The 27529-nt window shown below is 36.0% G+C and overlaps 1 protein-coding gene across 1 annotated transcript in view; it reads left to right on the top strand.

Annotated features, from left to right (window-relative positions):
- Positions 1 to 26197, top strand: part of dlgap2 (DLG associated protein 2) — a 160499-nt gene extending 134302 nt beyond the window's left edge. The window contains exons 9-14 of the mRNA XM_023352139.1: positions 4571 to 4956; positions 11918 to 12006; positions 12153 to 12592; positions 12689 to 12780; positions 18185 to 18337; positions 18453 to 26197. Coding sequence (XP_023207907.1) covers positions 4571 to 4956; positions 11918 to 12006; positions 12153 to 12592; positions 12689 to 12780; positions 18185 to 18337; positions 18453 to 18659 — 1367 coding nt within the window. The 3' untranslated portion in view covers positions 18660 to 26197. The remainder of the gene's footprint in view (positions 1 to 4570; positions 4957 to 11917; positions 12007 to 12152; positions 12593 to 12688; positions 12781 to 18184; positions 18338 to 18452) is intronic.
- The last annotated feature ends 1332 nt before the right edge of the window (positions 26198 to 27529 follow it).

Raw genomic sequence — 27529 nt, 5'->3', positions numbered from 1 at the left:
GTGGTTTTAAAAAAGAAACTAAATACATGATCTTTTATTTAATCTATTTTTATATCCTAACCAACAATAGGAAAGAGTAGTCACAACTGATAAAGTGAAATGGTCGTTATGTCTGTTTTAGTTCTCATCATTCATCATTTATTAGAGCAACAGTGGTGACAGTACGGTTGGAGTTACTTCACCGCCTTGCCTGCTGTCGCCAGTGCCTGGCAACCTCGCTACTGTCAGACTGTACAGTTTTGGCTACAATGTAGTAACTCACCACCATCAGCATGTGTTTGTGTGTGAATGGATGAATGTACTGTAAAGCCCTATGGGGTCTTCTGGACTAGATAAAGAGCTATACAAGAACAGGTCATTCATCATTTTGCATACTAGCAATGTTATATTCCTCAACCTTCAATGGAGGGGCTCACCATTGCTTTGTGCTGCTATTTTGTGGGTGAAAGTCTGATTCCTATTGACACATAAAAGTTTCTGAGTTTAACCTTGACAGATATAATGGTCGATAATGCTTTCTCTTATGTCATCAGACATATTTATGATTGCATTGTTTTCCAGCCTCTTTTAAATACAACTAACATCTGCCATATCACTGGAACACACAGCACTAAATGCTGTGAGTCTCCTCCTATTGTGATCTATCTACTTGTCATGCATGTAACCTGTGACATAAAGATGCTTACATGTCCTGTGTGAATGCAGTATTTACGGGACCCAAAATAAATGCAGTTAAACACTGGTTCAATGGTTAGAAAGAAGTTTAGGACAGTAAATAACCTCCCTGTTACCTGCAAGACAGACTGGCAGCAAAATTATATTTGCAGTTTTATTGCAAACAGTGATTCATCACTGTGTTACTTCCTTTAAAAATGTCCCCAGCCATCCTGAGTTGGTTAAGTAAGCTTGAATAATGATTCATGCAGTCTGCGATTTATATGTTGTGGCTATTTTTGAGTTACTTTGCTTATTGTTTTTGTCTGCAGTGCTTGTGCCAATAATGGAGTCTACCATCCATCTTCCACCTCCTCCAGGTCATTTGAATATCCTTTAAAGTCAGCCTTTTGCAAAACAAGCGCCCGTATTTCTTTTGTAGTGATAAATACAAATGGGGAGAGAAAGAGACACTTAATGACCTGACACTCATCTCCCCTCCACTACCACAACCATCCCAAATCCTGACACCTGTGTTGGTATACGAGGCAGGCCTGATAGATAGAGGGATCTGAAAAGTGATGGAGTGTTTGAATCGCCACCTGTGTGTCTTCATTTAACCAGAACATCTGGCACAATGGTAGATGCTGGTGTCAGGTTTCACTGGCGTTCAAGGGAGATCATTCATCATTTCTTTTTGACACTACTTTCTGTTTCTTTTTCCGTAAAACTCCCTAAAAATGTGTTAGTTTCCAGTTGTACAATCACAAAATATGGAAAGGTTCAAGGGCTATGAATACTGTTGCAAAGCAATGTATAGTCTATCTTCCAGAGGGATTTGTTTGAGTTGTGGCCAAGCTCTGTTCATCTAAATGCTGAGTAGTAATGCCACAGCCAAGAGGGCCACAGGAATTATGACTACCCTTTGCATGACTCTCTGGCTAATAATGGCTCTGTTTCTGTCCTCCTGCTGAATCATGCCCTCAGAACGGGTCATCACTTTCCTCCCTGGATCATCCCACACTCCCAAATATATCCTCTCTAGCTGTAATGTGCACAAACATGCTCAAGCGGATGAAAACTCAAACGTATCTGCTTTTCCTGCCCTTAAAATCCCCAGTCAACCTTGTGTGGTGGTCTGTTTTTGTTTTCTTTAGCATGCATGGCTGCATCCACAACAAGTTCATTTTGGCAATATGAGTCATTAACAGCTTAGAGCAAAATACGCTGCACAGATCAGATTATGTATTGACTTTAAAAATACAGGTGAACAAAAGGCTAAAGGTTGTTAGAGGGCCTCATTTTCACAGTAAAAAATGCAATTTGTATATTACCAAACAGAGAGCCCTTTTTTTCTGGCACAATTTGCTTATGTTGTAATTATAGTGTTCTACCTGCATTGTAATTAAGTTGTAATTCTATTAATTCAGTATTACAGCTTTTTTGAAGCTTACGCGGAGTTTGAGATTAACAAAAGGGTTTTCAACAGATTTGTGTGATGCATCATATGCACAACAGAAAAAAAAACACAGATTACCACATCTTAAATCCCTATCAAAAATGATGAACCCACAATATAAACTTCAATGAGTGATTTTCCTTCTTTCTTTGGTTCAGAGTGGAGTAACTAAACACTCTTTAAGCTTTGATCAAAAATGCATGAAGCATACTTCTGCTTTAAATGTTTCAGGATGAAACTCCACTGCGTGAGCTTTTATCTCAGAGTTAAAAAATAAAGACAAGTCAAATCTCAGAATGTGTTTGTGATCTGTTCATCAGTCTGTCATCCTAAAGATTAACTCCAACCTCTCATTTGCATTTCAAAAAATAATCCCTCTTCTTTCTGTCAGCAAATGGACGTAGTAAGAAGACGAGAGTTGTCAGCTTTCCCTGAGCAGGATCGTCCATACGGGTGCTATTTATTGCATCCCTAATTTTTCCACCATTATTCATGCCTGATGACGCCTCACACTGCAAAGATTTCCATGTTTTCTCTGCTCTACAGGCTTGTTCATTCGTTCAGTACTTTAAAATGTTTTATGATACTTCCAACCATTTTTTTCCTCTCTTGTATTGTTAAATATAGAAAGATGGAGGTAGAGGACCTTTTCATTTTAAAACACCAGCTAAACACAAAATCCTCACTCATCCAGAAGCTGTTTCTCACATGTTAACCAGGAAGAGATATAAAATTAACTCCATAATTTTGTATGGAGTTATAAAATTATGAAGTTTTTTTATAAACATTTAGATGAAGCATGTTGCAAAATCGTTTTATCTAAAACATTCTCGCAACATGTTTTAGTTGAAACTTTGCAAGAATAGATCAGTTTCAGCAAAGGTAAAATGTACAATCTTTATATATATATATATATATATATATATATATATATATATATATATATATATATATATATATATATATATATATATATATATATATATATTTGTTGTGTTTCTGAATTGAAGAAAGCATTCAAAATTCATTGAAAGAAAAATGAAAATTTCATTCTCACATTTCTGGAAAACTTCTAATGTACAATATGTCCTACTATAATTAAGAGCTTTGTATTCTAGTTGTCATCCTCATGTTTTTTTTTATCTATACTTCTTTTGTTTTTCAGTGTTTTAAACCAGTCATACAAATGATTTCCTTAAATATCTGAATATTGAAAGAAACCATGTCCCTTAGACCGGTGGTTCTCAAATGGGGGTACACGTACCCCTGGGGGTACGTGGAGGTACTGCAGGGGGTACGTGAAGCTTTTCAAAATATCTTTAAAAAATCAGTAGGCTCCTCATAATAAGTCTTGGGAAAAATTATTTTGTAAAAAGTTCGATAAAATATAAATGTGTGTTCATGCACTGAAATTTATATTCAGTATTTAGTTTCAATATCCTTTAAAATAAAACGGTTTGACTGGTTTTATACCTTCCTGGTGGTCACCGTCTTCTGTTTTTCTTTTTTGTTTAACCATGCAATGTTTGCAATATGGATGTATTTGTCAGGTTCACTGATATAAGTTGTTTGGCTTTAATAAATCAGACAGTGATTTTACAGCACTGTACCTCTTTTTAATTCCAAAAATGTTTTGCCCGTGTCAGGGGGTACTTGACTAAAAATATATTCTTAAGGGGGTACATCACTGAAAAAAGTTTGAGAACCACTGCCTTAGACATCTCAATATTTAAGGAAAGCCTGTGTATCCTGATTCCTGAGATTAAATTGCAAACAGTCCTGGTTAGAAATTCAGATCTGGTTACAGGTCATAGAACGTCATGGAAACTCCTTTTATTTCTCAGCTTACAAAACCACAAGCTGTTGAACAGGAAATAGTGCATAATGTGGTGTGAAATCAATCTGTTTGTTCCAAATCATTTATTCAGGTGTACTGCATCAGGTGTGTGGTTCCCATAGTTCGATGAGGAAACATCAGCACAAACAGCTGTTCAGCCAGAGCAGTACTAAACAAAAATATTCAGAGAGTTTAGACAAAACCTCTTTTGAATACAATTAAAACATTCATATTTTGATACTTATGATACCACAGGTATGGAATATAAAGTTGTTCTCATTACATCTAATTTTGAAGTGGCTACAAGAAAAAAAGTGAAAGGAAATGTAATGTCAAATCTGACGAGTTTTTCGTAGTTGCAATATTGCCTATAGATTACACAGTTTTTAGATTATTTTTGATTGAGTCCAACTATTTAAATGCACATTACTAATATATGAGTAACTATTATAGATAATATTAACAAGAATAAGCAGCATATTTTATGGTAATATGTTTTACTGAAAAAGGTTACAAGTACAACGTGAGTATTTTTGTTCTTTATTTATAAAACAATAATCTGCTCCTGGATAATTATTTGATCATTGACTTTTAAAAAAGTATTCCCCTATCTTTTTTAGCCATCACCTACACACCGAGCTACAAGAAGACCCCCCCTCCAGTACCGCCCCGCACCACCTCTAAACCACTCATCTCCATCACAGCCCAGAGCAGCACTGAATCCACCCAGGACGCCTACCACGAGGGGCGGCACCCTCATGGCGGCCTGTGGGGCCCTGATGGCCTCGCTCTAGGGCTGACGCCAGGAAGGGCCCTCTATAACTCTACCGACAGCCTGGACAGCACCAAGGCTGTGACAATAGCCATGGAGGCAGCTGGAATCATGGCAGGGAAAAGGCATCCATCCACAGACTCTCACAGCTCAGTGCTCACCTGTGACAAGGCAATCCTGGTGTCCAAGGCTGAGGAGTACTTGAAAACCCCACGGTCCTCTATAGGGATACAGGTCAGTCATCAGATAAATGTGCACAGCAAAAACATCCCTCACTTGATCACACGAGTCCATCAATTCTCAACTCTAAATTATGCAGAGCTTTAATAATCCAGAGAAGTATCACACTCATAAATTCAGCAGAGAAACAGTGCTGTCCTCTGTGCAGCTAAAAATAGCAAGAGTGAGTCATCGCTCCGCAAACCATTTAATTAAGATTCAATGCAAGCTGGAGCAGCTTTGGGTGAATGGTAGTATACTCATTGTTTCATTCACTCCTCCCTTAATAATGCTGCCCTTCCCTCGTTGTTTTCAACCACACTGATGATTCAACCACACAATTTCGCTTGTGCGCTGTTTATCACCTTAAGGTAATTCATACCTATATTTAGAAGTTTTTCAAGTTTTACGTGTTGATGATCTCCTACTGTTATCTTCGTCCTGTACTTAGGGTGAATTTTACTGATGTAAACAGCTTGTGTTGCTTTAAAGACACAATCAAATGGCGAGATCTTTTTTATTAAAGCTACTCACATTTTCTTATCTTGCTCTATTTGCCTTCATTTTGAAAAACACAGGTTACCTGAGTCTTAGCATTAGAAAATTGAAGGAGAATTTTGGAATATCAAGTCTTGTCATTTCTTTGAAATGTGTCTCACATTTTATTAGTGTGTGTAAACTGGGATCAGTGGTGTGGAATTCACAGTTTTTGGCTACGTCATGACCATATATGTTACTTTTCTTTCAGAACATCTTATTTATTTATTTTTTTACAGCTAATGATCAACTGGTCATCTATGAAGGAAATGGATGCTATAACTACTATCATGATTTAATTTCTCATTTTGTTCTTTCTAGTTCACTTCATCCTCCCGTACCTTTATTCTTTTCTACCACACTTTCTGCATTGTGGTTTTCATTCTGTCCTTACTTAGGTTAATGTTGAAATTGATATATAAATATTCCTTCTTTGTTTGTTTCTTTCCTTCCTTGCAGAGAACTCTCAAATTTTAACAATGTAAAAGTATGAACTGAATGCCCAGTCTTTTTGGTCGCATTCAGTTTTATATAAAACCACTGAAATGAGTGTGTGGGGGAAAAAAAACACTGCTCTATCAAACTCAGCCAGGAGGTTCTGAATTTCTTTAAGTTTGTGCTAATGAAATCAAAGTAATGGCCTTCTCCTTTTTCCCAGAAAGTCTGTTACTCAAGATTGATTTAACACCCAAATTACATTAAGTCTATTGATTGCCAGATGTTGCCTTAAGGGCACCAGTCAGTTAATGAATTATTTCCTTCAAAGTCAGCTGATCCTGCTGTTCATGTTTGGTTGAATAATGCTTAGCGAATATCTAGCAGACATTTTGCTCATTCAGAATATTTTCATGTAATTTCATCAACTCAAGCGGGGCTTGTTAATTTACATACAAACAAAAGAGAGATGTTTTAGCAGATCCAAAATTGAAATCCTGATCAAATATAAAATGTGAGGGCATTTATGCCAGAATTATTTCATTTCCTAAATGGCCACATTGTGACTCTTCTAACATATTGAGTGAGACAGAAAATGATAACCACAATGACACTCTGAGCTGAACTTTCATTTTCGTGTTCTCAAATACTGGGTCACATTAATCTTCAGTGTAACAAATCTCCTTTAATCCTGTTTGCAGCTCTAACAAGGGAAATTAATGAAATTCCACTAGACCACATGTCAGAATGTACTGATTTTAAATAGTATGCTGAATTAAAGTACACCATGAAGCATAGATTATAGGCCACATTTCAAAATGTTCTGGATTCTTTTCAAGTACATTTCTGGTCAATAAATCTGACATCACTATTAGAATACCAGTAAATATTAGAATTTTCTTATTTCATTGTCCTTTGTTTTTATTAGAACCTTTTCAAGTTGAGAATTCCTATTTTTCTTAAGAGCTTTTTTTCTTCAAAAAGATTTTTAAAAAGACTTAAATACAGCAGCAGGGACTCCTTTGGAATTTCAAACATCATTGCATAGCTGGGAACCCCTGCTGACCTCTTCATCATTCTATATAGACATTCAGCCTTCCCTTCCAGTTGTGATGTAATCAGCACAAATTCACCTTCTTCTGGATTGATTTGTATCCTGTAAAAGGTCAGCCAGATTAATAATGAAATCTTTAACATCATGGACAACAGTCTTGTCTTTACTTTCCACAGCGCCTCCCACAGGGACCACTTTGAAGCCACTTTCTCTGCACTTTTCCTGTCTTTAAACGGCAAAGCAATTACATTCTCAGCATACTCTTTTAATTGGCACCACCGTGATGAGGTCATGTAAACAGAGGGGTTGAAACTTAAGCTTGAAAAGTTGCCAGGTGTATATCTTTCTGCTGATGCTCATCTTTTCCACACCTGTTCTATCATTGTGACTGTGATCATTGAGATCGTGTGTGTGAAAGCATGTGCATTCCTAAGTGTTTCTGCGTACATACACTAAAGCACCTTTAGGGTAAGTAATCCTGTTGGACATAAATTGCACAGCCCCCTGACTGTTTTGTCTTTCATCAGTCCTCATTCTCTTTTCATGAGCAGGACTTTGCTCTGTGTCTAAAACAAAGTAATGGAGGTCACCTCAGCAAGCTGCCGCACACTCATTTCCTTCTCGCTAACAGCTTCTCTCAGACACCCAACAGAATACAAAATAGATCTTCAAAAATGTCACTCCCCGACTTAAACGCTGACCACTTTATTCCAAAGGTTGAGTTTAAAAAAAGGGCCTTGTAAAATTATTTGCACCCCTTTAACTTTTCCACATCTTGTCACAATACAAACACAACCTTAAATTTGTTTTATTTGGCTCTTATGTTTTAGACCAACACAAAGTAACAGATTACTTTAAAATGGAAGACATATGTTAAGACTTTTTACAAATAAGAATTTGAATGATGCTACAGGAATTTGTATCCATCCCTTTTTTAATCTGATATCCTAAATAAAGTGCAGTGTTATCCAGTTCCTTAAGAAATCAAATAATAAATACTGTCTATCTGTAATTTATCATTGTAAATACAACTATTCCATGACCTTTGTAAATCTGGAGGAACTGCAAAGATCCAGATCTAGTCATATAAAACAGAAACTTAATTTTTTATGCCTTCATCTTGAACACTAACAGCATTTGCTGTGGGGAATAAACCATAGTAAAGACTGCAAAAGACTTGAGATAGAGCAGAGGTTAAACTTCTACAAGGACAATAACCCTAAACCAACAACCAGAAATAGAGTAGAATGATTTTGATCAAAGTATACATCATGATTGAAGGGTCCAGTCAAAGTTAGGACCTAAATTCAGAAGAAATGTGTTTTGAAAAGTGATGTCCATAGGTGCTCTCCATCTTATTTGACTTGGCTTGAGATATTTTGCAAAGAAGCATGGAAAAATTAAATTCATTCTCTAGCCACTAGACCCCAATAGCCTTACAGGTTTAATTGAAGAGAATACAAACACACTTTACACTTCTCAGACTTTTATTTGTAAAAACTTTGTCCCTTTCAACTTAACAACTACGCATTACTATGTCAATCAAATGAATATTTTGCAAGATAGTATATATATACCAGAGCTCTTCTTTCACAGTAATCCTATTGCAATGCTTTAAAATGATTTATTTATTTGTTTTGGATTATTTTGCCAAATTTTATAGAAATGAAAGTTGGGGTAAACATATTTGCAAAAAAAGACATGCAGCCATAATTATCCTGAAGTTATGTCAGCATGATGTGTTTTAAGCCAAATGAAATCAAACCATGACAGAGAGCAAGAGGCTGCCAAAAAGCTGAGAAGGCATTTTTTCATGAACCAAATATTAGACAAATTAACTCCAGTTGACATGAATGTCAACACATGTCTGGGCATTACCAGAGTAATTATGCTTGGCTGTAGGAAAACAGTGCTGGCATTGTGACTGCATTGCATGCACTGTTTGATCCTAAATAAAGTCGGGACATATGTTAGTGATACAGAACACACTTAAAATAACTGTCAAAATATGGCTCCAAAATGTCCAATAAAACATGCTAAACTAAATGTTTTCTCTTAATATCTGGATTAAAAACATCAGCTTTTTTATTTGTTACCCTTTTTAAACCATAGCTGGTTCTGTCACATAGAAAGAAAAGACTCTCTAGGCTGAACAGAAGAAAAAATATTCAAATGACAAACAGAAATGTCTGTCAGTCTGCAGAGAAAGAAGAAAGACTGTGGCAGCAGGAAATTAATGTGAATGCTTCACAAAGAGAGGTGAAAGACATAATTTGGGTGGTGATGAACAACAAAGAACAAGAGAAAGAAATTGTGAAGAGACATATTTAAAGTGAGAAAGAAGATGGTTTTGGATTTAGACTGCAGGGAGTGCTACATGGTGTGATAAGAGTGTTTTAGTCTGCAAACACTGTTGGATTGGTACAGTTGTGAATCATGCCAATCTGGCTGATTCTGACTTCTTTTTAAGAACTACAAAGCAATGAAGTATAACAGAAGCATTCAACAGATTTGTTTTCTAGTCATGTTCATGTTCATTTATTAAGTGTTTACAATAAGAGCTGTGTGACAGCATCAGCTGTTAAATAAGATTTTATGTTTATTTTAAAAGACAAAATAATTATTGAAGTCATATTTTAGACTTTTAGATTATGTATTTCACAGCTTATATAAGGTGTTTACAATCTCTGGGCCATCTCCGAAGACAGACAAAGAGTCTTTGAAGACTCTTTGTGTGAATGTAATCATGGCAACACATGGAAGTATTTAAAGCAAGTGTTAAGGCAAGATAGGTCTTTTTTAAAGGGTTTTCTTGGCTCTAGTGGCCTTTATTTGACAGCTTGTGAGAGTGGACGAAGACATTCGGCAAAGGTCAACTATCCTTGTACTTGTGATAGCCGAGTACATGGGTCGCACGCTTTATCCCTGTGCCACTACCACCCCACATAGATTATTTTTCTAAAAAAAATCTGAGATCTAATCAATATTATGGACCCAAACTAGAGGTCAAAGAGCTAATAATAACCTCAATAATATTAGCAAATTATTGAGGTGCGCCCTTCTTAAACAACTGCCTCTGTGGGCATTCCCACAGAATATTGATTCTTACCTGAGCACAAACATTTCCTAAATCCTGCAAACAATTCATGCATTCAGCCTTTCTGGTTTCTGCTGCAAGTCATACTCTTTTTCACAGCCTGAATTAACCACAGGCATTTTTGAATAATGTAATAAAACATGTAAGTTACTTTTAAATACATTTGTACACCTCTGTTCTTCCTCCTGAACATCTGCTTACTGCTAACTTTAAGTCCTCTTCACTCAAGGAATGCCGCTAGCAGACACAGTGGTCATTCACCAACTGCAAGCTTAATGGTATCTCGGTGTCATAGACACTCAGGGCAAGAAACTGAACTCCACGTTGTAGATATGATCATTATTATGTGTGCCTGAAGAGAGAGAAAAGAGCAGCAGATAATTCATCTAACATACAACAAAAAACGTGTATGAACGAGGCACTAAAGACTTTTTAAAATCTAAGAAAAGGCTCTTTGTAAGTATGAATTATTTGGTATTGAGTTCCCTTTGGTAAAAAAAAACAAAACAACTTCCTGCCTCCTTTATGTATTTGGTATATCATCAGTTGTTGCCTATTCTTTATATCTTAGGCATTATTTTCGAAACTCTTAAAGGCATTGTCATAAGTGGCATCAATAATAGCTGATCCTTGTTAGTATAACCTGTCAAACTACAAATTTGTAGTGTTTTTATGATAGTCTCTATACTTTTTGAGAACAGCCAACAATGATGCCACACAACATTCATTGATTTATGTAATGTTAGAAAACATTAGTAAACAAACAGCAAGGAAGACTTTAGACAGCTCAGGGAAACACTGGCATAGAAATTTTAAAATGGGTAAAATATGCCCTAAGCTTTGAACATCTCACAAAGCACTGTTCAATTAATCGTTTTAAAATAGGAACAACATGACACAGCAACAAGCCTCCAAAGGCATAGTCTCGCACCGAAAGTGACAGGCTAGGAATGGTGAGCATTAATCACAAAAGCAGCCCATGATATCTCTGCACTGAACATACAGCTAGAACATCAATGAGATGGTTTAGATGAGAGAAATATTTTTTGCGTCGTAATAGCCTAGTCAAAGTCAGTTCAATTGAGAATCTGTGGAGACTCAAACATTTCTGTTCACAAACTGTTTCTGTTATAGCAGTAAAAAGTGGTTTTATGATGTATCTAATCAGGGTTGTATCCTTTGAGTTTCCGCATCACTTTGCATTTTGTTGCTTGATCCCCTACTTGCAGTCTATTGAAAATACACAGAAGTTTGTGGTTGTAACAACAGAAAAAATGCTTAAGTGATTATGATAATTTAAGTGTGAGCATGCATGATTCCCAGTTGCTAATGTTAGCAGGAAATGCTTCCTGCGCTCTGCCACTCACTGCAGGAGAAAGCATTTGTTACCCAGTGAAAAATAAGTTGGACTTAATGTTTCAGTAAAATAAAAGCATACTTCAGTCAGGGTTAGAGAAAAGAGAGAGGCTGCAGGTGACGCCCTCATAAAATTCAAATTCTAAAAGATGAAAATGACTTGTAGTGATTACTGAGCCATTTTTCTGAAAATCTAGAAGAACCCACCATAAACATGCAGCTGCAATTTACTTTTTGCTGTCTGATATAACATTTCCTGTTTCGATTAAATTCATGAAAGTGCTAAATTCTGCACAAACCCACAGTTCATAGTAGCAACCCTCTGCAGTCTTTTAGTCTTTGCAGCCTCTAATAAATCATACAGTGTTTACTTTCTGACGTGCCATGTACAGTTAAGTTGCTCGGTCCAGTCCCAACCCAATAAACCCGGAGGCACAGGGGAATGGCAGCTCACATAATGAGAAGCACTGTTGGTTTTTATCGTTTCTTCAACCAAGGTGGAAGCAGCCACGGACTCGGAGTCTGAAAGCAAAGGCTCACGGGAGTACCACTCTGTCGGGATCCAGGTGGAGGATGACAAAAAAGGGTGAGCTAATGGTGCCTCGGATGTTACATTATTATAAAAATTCTGCCTTTGATGTTTGAGCTCTCTATAATAAATGCTAGCCCTGTTTTCACTGCCATTACATGTAATTTTGTTGATTTTCATTCATCTTCTGCTTTGTCTTTCAGACAGGGAAGGTTCAAACGCTCCAACAGTGTGACGGCAGCTGTTCAAGCTGACCTGGAGTTGGAGGGCTTTCCCATTATGGAAGACAAAGGTCTGCAGTTTGGTGGGGGCTTTCAGCGTCATTCAGAGCCCAGTACTCCTACGCAATATGGAGCGGTGCGCACTGTCCGTACGCAAGGCCTCTTTAGCTACCGTGACGATTACCGCACCACCGCTGAACCGTCCAGTCCACGCGAGACCACCAGCGAGACAAGCTGGCAGCTAGAGCCTCCGTCCCCACGGGAGAGTGCAGCTTCGGCAGGTGAGTCGGGAAGGGTGTCTCCATGCCTCCGGAGAGATGGAAGCTGGTTCATGCAGCTGCTCCACACGGAAACCAAGAGGATGGAAGCCTGGTGTAAAGAGATGGAGGCAGAAGCTGAGGAGAATGACCTCTCAGAGGAACGTAAGCATTCCATGCTTTACATGTCAAGCATGAACCAAGGGTCCTCAGTGGATTGTAATTGTAATGAAAACATATCACACTGTGTCTCTTCTTCAGTTTTAGGTAAAATTCGAAGTGCAGTGGGAAGTGCTCAGCTGCTCATGTCTCAGAAATTCCAACAATTTTACTGGCTGTGTCAGCAAAATCTGGTAAGACAAGGTTATGTATTAGAGATGTCAACTATTTATACTAAGCTCTGCATGCTTTTTTTTTCAAATGAGAAGCATTCTAAAATGCATGATTATAATTTAAAAGGGACATTTAAAGAGCACATAAGACAATTTAGAGCTTCAAAACCTAGAAATCTTGAATGAATTCTGGGTTTAACAGAGTAATTGTGTGGCAAAAAGGAGAAACTTCCACAATTATTTGCATGACCCACAAATATAAAGTATTTGGATAAAAAGAGTTGCTGACCTCCTTTAGAGATAATAATAACGCTGCTGGTCAGAACTGGAAAATATCTACCTGAATGCACAAGCAATCAATAATCTTTAGTGGTAAATTACAGAAATACTTAGTGAGAGTGACAGTTTAAGTTACTTGGACTCTCAGACAACATTTCTCCCGCCTTTCTTCTCCTTACTAGATATATCACCCTATGAATCAAGAATTCAAATTGGATACTTAGCTAACATCTTATCTTGAGCAACTATGGTGTTATGAGTTGATGTCTGAGTTCAGCATTCCAAAAACAGCATCAACACAATGTTCTTGAATACCTAGTTCTCACTTTTTCCTTTTTATTGTTTTTGTTTTTCACTTTTTCTGACACCTATTGACAGTACTGTCCATCCCCACTTAACTTGGCTTAACAGCCATAGGTTAGGGCAGTGGTTCCCAAAGTGTGGGGCGCGCTCCCTAGGGGGTCGCAGTGCAAAGGGGGACGCGGGAAGCTGTATGGATAAATGAAAAAAAAAAAAACAGTTACACAAAACTGTTTCACTGTAAAGATGGTTTGTAGTGTGTTTTGTTGCAACCAGAAGTGTGAAATAAACTTCAGTAGAGTTTGAAAACAAAATATGTGTATAGGTTTATGTCTGGTTGAACGATGTTTGTGCCCAGTTGATTTTTTTTTTTCTTTATTGGGGGGGAGTTTATTGTAATCCATAGGGGGGCCCAGAAAATCTTTGGGAACCACTGGGTTAGGGTAATTTGATTTGACATTGAAATTAGAATAACTATCTTGAGATACAGGCCTGAACACAGTTGAAAGGAAAAAGTTGTGAAAATTAAAATATAAGCTCTCTGTAGAAAACCTTTTACTTTTCTATTGCAGCATTTGACATGTTGGTGTACAAGCTTTAAATGGGTCACACTGGTTTTTGTAGCACTGATTAATGAAGTCTAGATTGAACTTTTGAAAATCTGACTGCAATTTTCTTCATAATGCATTAATCACTTCACATTCTTAAATTAAAGGATCACAAAGGACTGGACTGCAATTTGAAAAAAAAACATTCTGTCTTTAGATGCAGTCATGTAACTTCACAATTTTTATCCCCACCCCACTTCAGACATTTAGTACTCTACCAGCATATAACAGCTGCCTGAATATAGAACAGATTGATTTAAGCAACATTGTCCATCAACAACCATCAATCATCTTATTTATTTGAGCATTTCGAAATGCTCAAATAAAGGAACATGGGTGGGTGTGTAATTAGTAATTTAGCTTTGAAATGAACGTGTGCTTCATAGCCTGTACCGTGCACAAGATTGGAGATTCTTCTTCTATACTTGTGCTCTTTGTAAGTTGTTTACAGAACACAGTCAGGTAGGCAGCTTTTTAGATGAAGCTGGTTTGCGGTTATGAGAGATAGAGTTGCTGTTTTTTGCAGCATGCAGCAGAAAACACTCATTCAGAAGGAATGGCACATGGGGATTAGATAGTCTGAAGCAGCCTTACAGGAAAAGGCAAGTAATTTTCCTGCTAAAAGAGACAGTGTTATGTAAGTTTAGGGAAGAATTTACTTTAGTTAAAAAGGTCTGACCGCATAAATCTATATGTAATAAAAATCACTCTATTTTGACTTCATCTATGAAATCCCCCACAAACTAGAGGCTTAAAAAGAAATCTAATTTTAATTCAGTTCCTCTTGAACTCCTCAATTAACTTTCTGAGAGTCTTATTTGAAATGTTTCAAAGACAGACAGCATATTTTAAGTGCTTCATTGGGGGGAGCTGAACGGCTTAATATTCAAAGCCAACCCTTAAAACTCCCAATTCAAATTAAATCTTACAACTCTGGAAACCTTAGAATGTTTTAAACTTGGCATCTAATGTGCATAATAAAGCACCTGGCATGCACAGGCTTTCAGTTTGTATTTGAAGATAAGAGTAGTATATCCTATTCCTTGTTCAGAGCTCTTGGCTCTCTGTTGGCAGAATTGTTTTAATTCTATGTCATTGGAGGGATTTCAAACATCATCTCTGACCTTTAGTTAAGACTAAGACCAGGCCAAACCCTTATAGTTTTTTCTGAGCTGTTCAGGGATGTTCTAGATTCACATCAGTCTTCCTGTATTACCAGTGTGGTTGAGGTTAACTGGTGGCTGAATGTGACAAGTCATCCAGACGTTTTCCGTTATTTACAACAAATGAATTGGTGAGCACACTGACCAAACAGGTATTCTTTTGAATTTTTTTGGGATCATAAAGATATTTTTTGCCAAATGTGAGAAAGGACATGTGTGCTCTTTTTGATCAGCAGTGCTTTTTACCTCAGAGCACTCATTGCCTCTCACTGTCATTTGCTGGTGTCCCAGAGCCTTAAAATTGGCTTTACAGCCTTTTCCAGGTTGATAGATCTCACTGACCTTGTTTCTCCTCATATCATGCTGTCAAACAGGTTCTATTTAATTAATTTCTTGATTTTACAGGTTTGGCAGTAATCAGGCTTGAGAACAATTTTACTCAGCTTTTTAACAAAAAAATAAATAAATAAATAAATAAAGGTTAATCACAGTTTATTCATGATTTAACAAGCGGGGCAATTTCTTTTTCGCATTATTTTTCTTTGGACTCCTTTTCTTTTAATAAATGAAGTCATCATTTGAAAACAACATTTAGTATTTACACAATCTGTCTCTGACTGATGTTAAAATGTGTATGATGATCTGAAACATGGAAGTGTGGCCAAAAATTATATCAGGAACCAAATACTTTTTCAAAGCCCAATAGAAAAAGTATTATAGGGAAAAAATTAGTTAAAAAGGGGCGACAAAGGAAAATCTGTAACACTTTATTTAAAGGGGTGTGCATAAGACTGCAGTGGCACTGTCATAAACATGGTATAACACCTGTTATGAACATGAAGGTGTCTTCATGAATCTTTATAGCCATTGTCATGAAGAGTCATTCGGTAAATAATGGCACTTTTCATGCAAAGTTCACATTTTGCATGAACATTTAATGCATGTTTTAACGGAACTTTGCATTAAAATTGTCATTATTTACCAAATGACACTTCATGACAACAGTTCATAAACATTTATGAAGACTTCTTCATGTTAATGACAGGTGTTATGTTATGTTTATGACAGTGTCATTTCAGGCTTATGCACATCCCTTCAGATAAAGTGTTACTGGAAAATCTTAAGAATGCAAAGCTCTGCTACAGAATTGTGAATTTTATGAAACCATCATACAGCAGCAAGAGAAAATCAGCAGTCACATCATCTAAATGTCACAAGAAAAGGTATCTCTGGGTTATCAAATTGCCATGTCTATTTGTCATAAAAATGGGTGTAAGAAATATAAAATCTGAAAGTTATCTTGGATCTGCAAATTTAGAGATCAAATCTTTGTTGTGTTTCATATATAGCCTTATCAAATAAATCTGAAACCAGATATTTTGCATACAAAGTAGAAATAGTTATAATCGGTAGACTGACCTTTTCTTGTTTTTGCTCATTTAGGTATACTATAATATATTTGTATTTTCTAAAAAAAAAATAAAAAAAAAGAAAGGGAATTAAAAGGTTTGCATAAACTATCTTACCATGTGGTAGACCTGCCTTTAAAAGTTAAAGGTTATTACCACATTTCAATTCAGTTTGTTTATATAGCTCTAATTCACAGCAAATGTCTTGAGGGTCTTTACCAAAAAAGTATTTAAATGAAATCATTTATACATGGAAATTAATTTTATTCATCAAACAACACAGAAAACCAAATTAATTTTTCAAAGAAATTTAAAGTTTTTTATCCAAGGAAGCCCATCAGATTTGAGTCATTGACTTGCATCATTCACCCCTCTGGATGAGCACATACAAACAGCAGAATATCACTTGCATTGTGTCGTTGACATCAGTCCCTCTGAGCATGATTGTAGTGACAGTGAAGAGGAAAAACTCCCCTTTCACAGGAAGAAACTTTCTGCAGAACCTGACTCAGTACAAGCGGCCATCTGCAGAAGATTTGAGAAGACAGAGCAGATATGAACTGATGTAGGATTATTTTCTGTGTTGATTAAAGTAAAAAAGTTAATTAATGGATGTAATTAATGTATGGTAGCATTATCGCAGCTGATGAATTGAGTTTACTCACTATCCTTTCCCACCGTCCCCAAATTCTTTTAAGGTGGTCTCTTGACCTTTCAATAAGTAATAAAATCTCTCTCTCTGCCTCTCCTTCTTTCTTTCTTTCTTTCTTTCTTTCTTTCTTTCTTTCTTTCTTTCTTTCTTTCTTTCTTTCTTTCTTTCTTTCTTTCTTTCTTTCTTTCTTTCTTTCTTTCTTTCTTTCTTTCTTTCTCTCTTTAATTCTGGCATTTAAAAGAATGAAAACACTTTTGATAATCTTAGCTGGAAACAGAGAAGGTCCTAATTTATTCATACTGTGGGCATGACACTGACACAAAAAGTGTATTTTCACAAAGTGCATAACAATTTCAGGAGTCAATATACTTTTAAGATAATTCCCTAGCATGGCTCACAAGTAAAACATATCCAATCTGTTGCATCATGCTGCTGTTACCTACATGATTCATTCATGACTGAGATTCCTCACATGCTTTTCCTCAGGCTCTTTTGTGATAAATATCTGCTGTGATGAATTATCTGAACAGATATGAAGATGGTTCACAACACAAGGATTACGTTTCGGGAAAAGGTTCTTATAATCTGTGGATTGTGATGATATTCCTTTTAGGCACGTTGTCAGTATGATTTAGCACCCAATTAGTTATTGCTCTTTTACATATATTTTTTTTATACTGCTTTAGAAAATATGGATGAGTTATTGTGAAGAAAGGTGAAGCAGAAAACAAATTTCTATATTAAGTAGGAATTAATGATTCGCTAAAACCTGAACCAGGCCAGCTTTGGGGACAGTGGAGCGTTTCTCAATCTGTGTTCTCTTCATCTGCAAAATTAAATGATTAATAGGACCAACGTGACAAAGACAGTTTATTGTTTCATATCTCGTCCATGAAAATATGCCAGAGATAGTCCCCCTACACTCTGATTTTTTTAAGTCTGATAAGGACACCTAGTGGATTTGAGTTGAAATGCAGTAAGTAGTGTTTCCTGCATCCTGCATTTTCTCCCCAGGACCCTAGCGCCATGCCGCGACCCACCTCTCAGGACCTGGCTGGGTTCTGGGACCTGCTGCAGCTCTCCATTGACGACGTCAACATGAAGTTTGACCAGCTGCAGCAGATAAAGAACAACAACTGGCGACCAATTGACAGCCCAGAAAAGAAGGTAAGGAGTCAGAGTCCAGGTTGGTGATTTTTTTTGTGGAAGCAAAAAGGAAAACACACATGCAAGTTGTAGGCAGGGAAGGGGACTTATGACCATTGTCTCCATCTTCCTGCAGCCACCAGCTCCCGTACCAAAGAAGACAGTAAGACAGAAGAGTGCAGTGACCAGGGAGAAATCCCTGGACCTCCCTGACAGGCACCGGCAGGAGGCACGCCGGAGGCTCATGGCAGCCAAACGTGCAGCCTCTTTCCGGCAGAACTCAGCCTCAGAGAGAGCGGACAGCATTGAGATCTATATTCCAGAGGCTCAGACTAGACTTTGAGAAAACGTTGGATCAGGGATCTGTACCTTTCCCTGCTCCTGTGCTCCAGCAACTCTAAAACTAGCCTTTTTTTCTAGACTGCTTCTCTTTCAACTCCTCCTTTATCCATCTCTGGTCCGATAGCCATCCGCAGTGCCCATCACCAACATCACTGGACTGTAGGATGTGCCGAGGCTCGAATTCCATTGCCAAAAACGTACATCTGACATGGGTTGGTTAGATCTTTGTGTTGGTTTGTTGGTGATCAAGATCTATTATCTCTCTCATGTCTTGGATGGACACATCTGTAGTTGTTCAGCATTTGCAAAGTGCCATTTTAAGAGGAAGAAAAGTGCAGCTTTGAAAACCTTACCAGCAACCACACCTTGGAGCTAAACATCAATGTGTTTATTTGGAGTTCTATGAAATTGGTCAAAGTTTATAACCGTTCACTATTTTTTAGTCTCTACAGATTACCTTTGCTTCTGCAGTCTTTAAAGGATTGAATCAACGGCTAAATATCACCAATTTGTTGAGTTTGAAAAAGGGTCAATGCTTGAAATACCTCAACTATGTGCACATGGTACAGGTTACCTATTCAAGGTGCTTCAGGCAATTCCTACTACGCGTTTGATTGGTTAGATGTGAAAAATGCAGCGTTTTACCATGTTTAGTCATGATAAAATATCTAGGTGTGCATCTTAATAAATCTAAATATAATTGAAAAGTTTATTTATTTCAGTAATTCAAATCAAAAAGTGAAACTCACAAACCGATTATTTCACACTTAATTGGTAATTATGGCTTGTACTAATGAAACCCAAAAATCAGTTTAACAGATTTTGAATATTATGTAAGAGAAATTTTAAAAAATTATTTAATTATAGTGAAATGTTTGACTGTACCTTTTTCAGTCACAGTTTTCCTTCCACTCAACTTTCCATTCATGTTATTCTGATGAATGGAAGTTTGGTAAAAAAAACAAAAAAAAAACGACTTTTTGTGGCTTACCCTCCTTGTGGAGTTTGTATTTAATCTATGTTACATACCTTTTCCCTTTTTGATGTGAATGTCTTGAAAAAAATGTCTCATTTAATCATATTTTACTTTATTCAGATGCACCCAAGTTCAGTGACCTGATGTAGAAATAACATCTACTTGCTGTTTAATGTGCACCTTTCACAGCAGTTTTCTAAATATCCAATGTTCATGTTGCCATCTTTCAGACATTTACTTGAAGCTGTAAACCTGCAAGTCTTGTGCCAACATTTCATCATGTCAATGCAGTAGAGAAGAAACAAAAAAAAAACTATGAAAGTTTATGTAACTCCTTAGATTAAAATGTGTAGACAAATGCACTTATGCACTTAATATAATTCTCAATATTTTCAAGGGAAATGTACATAACCAAGTTCATAATAGTACTGTTGTATTTTTTTAATTGTGAGTGGGAATGTTATGCTGTTTTATCCCCCTCCTTATGTTTGCTTTCGAAATATCTGGATGATCAGAGGCACATAGAATTTTGCTGCTCAGTTTTCATCATTTCCCAAACACTTTCAAGTTGCGCCTTCAGTCCACAGCTAATGAGGACTGATAAGAAGTAACCATCAAAACATAAACAAAATGTCAATATTTCTTTAAGCTATGAACTGCTTCTTGATTTTCAAATATACTGAAAATTATCATAACGAAGTCCCTCTAACGAAGAGATCAGAATTAACAAGCTGAAACTGGGGCAAAGGATTTCCCGAGGGATGCAAATATTAAGTCTCAAATAGTAGAAACTTCACAAGTATATTCCTAAAAACTTGCGTAAAATGGGATATGATGAGGATAATGTTTGAAATAACTTGAAACAATGCTCAAACAAGCTGTTTCTCCTCCCCACTATGACAGAAAATAACTATTTGAGGGAGGATTCATTCCAAATCAACACAAATCTAGTCAGAAAGAATATTGTATTCTACAACTTTTGCTCGATTGGGGTATTTTCTTGCAAGATGTCTCCATTTTTGTTTGTTTGTTTTGTCATGGTGAGTCTCAGTATGTTACATATGTTACAGTATGGTCAAATTGGCAGTGCAGATTTTGCTTTGTGTGTATGTTAGTTAAAAAGGTCTATGTTTTGAACAACTGATGATAAGATAAATAACAACCAATTTTTAGATATTTCTGGTGGGTAAACCTCTTTTAATCCTATTAATAGTTTCATGTTTTGTTTTATTTAAACTTATGTAAATCATTGAGATGGCCTGATGTGATCTCTGCTGATCTATTATGATCATAATACATTCCAGTCTTCTAATATTTTGCAATGAGAGTTAGTCTTGTACATTAGTATCTGAAGTTTATGGACAAGAATTGAATATAAGTTAAAATTGATTTCTGTAATGGATATTTTCTCAATAACTGTTGCAAAAATTCAAACATTAAGCGTAATTGTATAGGGTAGAATAAATGCAGTATTTGAATGCATTTCTTCCACTCTAAATTGAGCTGAGAAAAAGTATTGTCAACATGAACGATAAATACTAGTTTGAAATAAGGCAACAGAAATAAATTGAAACCAAAATAAAACTATTACTTAAAGATTCCTAGATTAGACTTTTTCTCCCTCTGGAAACAAAAACTAAGTTTTGTTCTCCTGACACTGATCATTAAATGCTTTGATTGGGAATCTGAGCCAATATTTTGAGGTGGATCAAAATATTGGCTACGTTTTCAGCCAATAGATTTTCAGACTAAAATATTTACTACATTTTTCAAACCTCCCTCGTTGAAGTGAATGCTTTCATCAGAAAATGTGAAATTGTGAATTTCAAGAAGTTTAACAGGTGAGATGCTGCTAAGACCAAACTTAGGATTTGACTTTTGTTGAACTTTATTGTGCCAAGTATTCATATAACACAACTGATGAGTAAAGTCACAAATTGTCCAAGAAACCAAGGTGGCTAAGGCAGATGTAAAGTGTTTTTTTAACTTAACATAAATGCAGTTCAGGTTATAGGGTGTGCCAAGCTGACCTCCAACTGCATGATGCAGCCCTCATGCTCATTTGTACTCAGAACATATATGATCTCATCACAAGTACACACATTTTAATTTCACCTGTGCTGATACCCATAAATCTGTGAACTTTTAATTATATGATGTTAGCACTAAGTCTGAGCAGTTCCTTACTGTGTGTTTGCTTTGCTTTACCTTATTAAAGGGTGAGTTCAATAGCAGTTAAAGACATTTAAGTATAACTAAAGTAAGTTTCAGTGTCAACGTTGCCATTATATTGGGTGATGTATACCATATAATGTGTGACATTTACCATTATAACAAAACTAACAGAGAAAGTTTTAGCCTGGTAGAATTTAGTTTAAAATAAAAAATATATAAAAAGTGGTTGAAATATCTGATAGGACATTTCTACACATAATATATGTGTAAACATTAAAAAATATAATCTAAAACAGAGTAAAGACCATTGATACAACTTAACATTTTGTGTGCCATATATATAAAACTTATGATTCTTGATACTTATATCAAGTATAAGTATCAAGTATATATATATATATATATATATATATAATTACATTTTTGACAGAGCCACACACACTACTAATATTATGTTTACTGCTTATAGAAGATTTTGTTCTGCAGCTTGACTAATAAATGTTAAGTCATAATTTCACAGGTTGGTAAGATTAACGTTTGACATAGGGTCAGGTGATTTGGTTAGCATTTGCCTAATCTCAGCAAAATAATCCCTTGAAACTTTTTTTTTCTCTTAACTCAGGTTACATTTATATATTAATATTTTATGTTTAATAATGTGAAGCATCTATAAGTGGCAAAGACAGCAAAGACCGAAAAAAAATCAATTTGCCATAATCGATGGAATCATAAGTTATGTTCTCTACCAAAATGGTAGACTTGACAAATTTTGGACTGCATGCCTGACATTACAGCTGTGGTATAGCCTTAAATGGGTACAACATTCTCAAAAATCTGTAATGTGGCAAAGAAGTCTCCAAAGAAGAGTGGACTCAGGTTCCTCTACAGTGATGTAAAAGATTGTTTTCCAGTTACTGCAGAGTATTAATGTCAGTTGTGGCCAGTTTAACTACTTTTTCACATGGAGCCAGGTTGGTTTGGAGTATGTCTGTTCCCTTACTAATTGAAGTCATCTTTTGAAAGAATCTTTTTGTCTGTAGTCTGGTTATCTTTGAAACTGAAGTTTGCTTGATAATCTGAAATATTTGTGTGACACAAAGTCTGATGCAGAGGAAATCTGTTAGAGTGATAAGTATGAGAGTGAGTTCATACATAGTTCTGCCGTTTATGCCACAATTTAAGGAAGCTTTAACAGTATAACACTGGATTTCCAATTATTGCCTGTGTGTTGGATGCCAGACCGTCGGCAGAGCTGACTCATTCTCTGCTGTTGCCAGAGTGGCAGGCAGCAAGACGTAGAAAGACAGACTCGGCCTGACATATGCTGGCTTAAGGGAGACCGGCGCTCTTGCACTGAGCCCTGAACTGCTGGTGTTGTACGCTGTGTGTAGCTTCAAGGCTGTTCAGTGAGAATGGCAAGGCTCTGCACTGGGTAATTTTCTGCCTGACTTTGACTAAGCAAAGCAGCTTATGTAAGATTTTTGGTCCTTGGTGAGATCAAGCAAATACCCTCCAAGGCCTTTCAGAGCTTGTGTTGATAAATGTGTTGCTGAATAGCAGCCCACACTGTAAAACTTTAAGCATCAGCACTACATGCATTGGCCTTTGTGAGCTTCTCCCAGGCTGACTTTGTTGAAGGCTGTCAATGAAGTGACTGTGAACTATCTCAATTATGCAAAACGAGCAGAACTAAGTAGAAGTCTTGCATATCCATTACGTTGGTTCAGTTTAAAATATGGCTTCCTGCTCCTCCAAGTAGCAGTAATTTCAACAAGACCATTTGTCTAGTAATGTCCATGAATGAATAGCACTAAGTAGCAATGCAAGATCAGTGCCAGAACTCACAAGGAAATAAAAAAGGGATCAAACAGATTTGAGCAATAGAAGTAGGCCTGCTTCACCATATCCATATAAAAAAATATGTACAATCATGTTAAGAAATTCGAGCACCCTATAAAATATTACATTCTTCTTGAAAAAATGTTGAAATATCAATGTTTAATTTTGTTTTAATATATCTCCTGACAGGAAAAAAGTGGATGATTCACAAGCAAATATTAAAAATGGTAATACTCATTAATCAAACATTATCAAAAAATACTTTAAAACATGCAAATTCTTAATAACTAGTGTCACCCAGTGGCTAAAATAACTTCAGTGAAATGCTTCTTGTCGCATTTCTTAGTTTTTAGGAGGTCCTCTGTGGATTTACTGTTATGTTTTGGGCCATTGTCATGTTACAGGGTACAATTCTGCTTTATTTTTTTTATATATGAACTCACAATTTCTTCAGGCAGCCTCTGACACACAGGGAAATTCATGGTGAATTCTATAGAAGTGAGCTGGCCAGATCCTGATGCTGGAAAGCATCCGCAAAGCATAACACTCCCATCTCCATACTCCATAGTTGGTGTCCAGGTCCTTTCCTGGACATAAATATTCAGTTTTAGGCTCATTTAGCCAAAGAACATTAATCCAGAAGTTGTATATGTTCTCTTTGGCAACACTTTGTCTTAAAAAGCAAAGGTTTCCATTCTGCACATCTCCTATGAAAGGAGAAGTTGCACAGTCTCTTTGTTGTTGTACAGGTATGTACTTTGATATCAACAGTAAGACCCTGCTGTAGGTCTGGTGCTGATAAATTAAGGGGGGGTTAGAAATTTCTCTTAGTATCTTGTGTTCTGCTGTCAGGATGAACTCGCTTACCTGGGCATGATGGGAATTGTTTTGAAAGTTTTCAGCTTACAGATTATATTCCGTACAGTGGAACTGCTGGTTTCAAATTTTTTTGAGACCTCTAGAAATCCTTCACCAGACTCAACAGCTGCCACAATTCTGCAGATCTTAGACAACTCCAGCAGTCAGGAGCACATCAAACTAAAAATCTTACATTTAAGAGGAGCAGATCTTGTTCAAAATCCAGAATAGCAGTTTTCTAATCATGATAATATGATATTATATGTGGAATTTTATCCACTGAAAATTGGAGTAAGCAACTTTTTATTTTATTTATGTTTTGCAGAATTCTTTTCAGCTTTATTTGCGTATTTAAACAACTTGAGATATATTTTACTGGGTATTGATAGCAAATATCCTTATGTCCAAAGATACTAGCAAACACACAGGCTTTCAGAGGGTACCCTAATTTCTCTACATGACTGTATATATCTTTAGAAAAAATTATCTTTAAAACTCTAAGTCTTTTCCCAACCCATGCATAAAGATTGCTGCAGCAGCAGAGTAAAGTTTGTCTCTAAGAGTGAATCATTTTTCTTCCATAAAACATGTTTTTCTTCACCCTTTTCATTAGTAATAGACTCTTTCATGAGGAGTTCCAAGGCCACCTCCTACAAACGGACTCTGTACTTCTTGAAGCTCCTTTTGAAGGGTTTTCTATGCTGGATCTTCTTGGATGACATAGATTCAGATCTCCATAACGTGTGCCCTGGACGACCCTTTGATTAAAAATGCAGCTGCAGGTTTTGTTTGCTTTTTTAAAATTATTTCTTTTATTCTGCTCAAACTTTACGAAAATGACGAGGACAAAAAAATGCCAAGCTATTAACTGCAAGTGCCATCCATGTTGACTTATTCGGCATACTGTAAAATCATTTCTTGCATCACTTTTAATAGGTTTTTAATAAATCAAAGAGGGAAACGGCTTCCTGATTCAATATTTAAAGTGTATGCCTGTATTTTAGCATTCTGTGGCCTCACATCTAAGGGGACTGTCTATGTTTTAACTCTAGAGCATAAAATATGAAATTCTTCAAGAGGACTTTTTTTGTAACTACGCTGCTGAGAGAGCATCACTGAGACTAATAAAATACTTCCTTTAACTTGGAATGTGAGATAACTCTATGATTACTAGATAAAGTAAAAAAGGTAGTTGTTTAGCTAAAACTATTTTCATCTCTTGTATATCATATCTATTGTAAGAATGAATATAATGCCAAATATTCAATATTTGTAAAGAATATATATATTATATATAGATATAGATATAAATATATAATATATGCTTCATTGGAACACAACTATTTTCTGCTTTGTTCTTATTTTCTGTTTTGCTTATTTTATAACTTGATATGATGGCATGCAAAAGACATATTTTGAATGTATTTATTTATTTCGTTCAGGATTACAGCACTGTCCCATTGATGTTTTCTGATTATTTAGACGCATTTCACACGTGCATTTCTCAGTGTGGGTGACATCTGTGCAACATATTGCATTTTTAGCTTTTTACTTTGTATGATTTTAGTTAAGCATATGCATCCTCCTTCCTTCTGTCCAAACTGAGCAACTTGAACATTATCCCCTCTTCCTAGTTTGGTCGTTGCTTAGGAATCATCCATTGTAAATAATATTGCAATTAAATTTTTGTAGAAAAGATTTGCAAAATTTCTTTTGTCTGTTTATTTCACTATTCGCTTCTGTTTGTGTAAGTGTAAACTCATTAATGTTAGTGACTAATTTAAGGTGTTTTCCTACTACTTTCGGTAAACAGTACTTTAAATAAATACACATAAAATTTTCCACATTTCTTGTGGAAATCACAGACCTCAAAGCATTTAACAGGGATCCTGTATGATATTTAGAAATTGAAATTATTTCCATTATTTCTACTCTGCAAAAATAATTAAAGCTCATTCAAGCTAGGCAGAGAAAAAATACAATTCAAGTATTACCACATATTTTCAATTGAATTTAGAATTTGACTAGGCCATTCTAGCATATGCATAACCTAAGCTTAAATTAGACCATTTCATTATAGCTCTGGTAGTATGCTCAGAGCAGGTTTCCTGCTGGAAGATGAAGTTCCTCCAAAATTCAAACTTCAGCACAGTTGGATGTTCCAACAGGATAATGATCCCACAAACACATCAAATTTGGGTGGCGCCGGCCACAACCATGCTGAAAACTTTTGGACAATGCTTAAAGTTAGATGTGTGTTGGTAAACCACACAGTTTAATAAAGCTCTACCAATTCCCCTAAGACAAGTGATCATATTTCCAAACAGAATTATTGTGAATGCGAGATGGCGACAAAAAGGATTTCTCTCCACCTTGTAAATGGAAGTGTATGGTATGTAATATCTATCTATCTATCTATCTATCTATCTATCTATCTATCTATCTATCTATCTATCTATCTATCTATCTATCTATCTATCTATCTATCTATCTATCTATCTATCTATCTATCTATCTATCTATCTATCTATCTATCTATCTGTCTGTCTGTCTGTCTGTCTGTCTGTCTGTCTGTCTGTCTGTCTGTCTGTCTGTCTGTCTGTCTGTCTGTCTGTCTGTCTGTCTGTCTGTCTGTCTGTCTGTCTGTCTGTCTAAAATATTACATACCATATTATTGCTATTATTGCTATACAAATAGCAATAATTATAGCTATCTATATATGTTTAAATATTAAAAATTTTCATAATAAATTACACTATTTAAACATTTAGCAACATATGTATACTTTATATAAAAAAAATTGGAATATATGTTAAAAATTCAACAATGTGAATGTGCATTTTATTTAACTAATTTATTGTCCGTTTGAATTATTAAGAGATGGACCGTAGCACAATAAACAAATTGATAGATTTTGACAATTCTTTTGAGTTAAAATATTGTTGCAATTTTTAATTTGGAGGTGGATATTTGTAGATAAGTATTTGTGTATTTACTTTCTTATGTATTATACAAATTCTAT

The sequence above is a fragment of the Xiphophorus maculatus genome, chromosome 19 (genome assembly GCF_002775205.1).
Source record: "Xiphophorus maculatus strain JP 163 A chromosome 19, X_maculatus-5.0-male, whole genome shotgun sequence".
NCBI lineage: Eukaryota > Metazoa > Chordata > Actinopteri > Cyprinodontiformes > Poeciliidae > Xiphophorus > Xiphophorus maculatus.
This window is presented reverse-complemented; position numbering and strand designations above follow the sequence as displayed.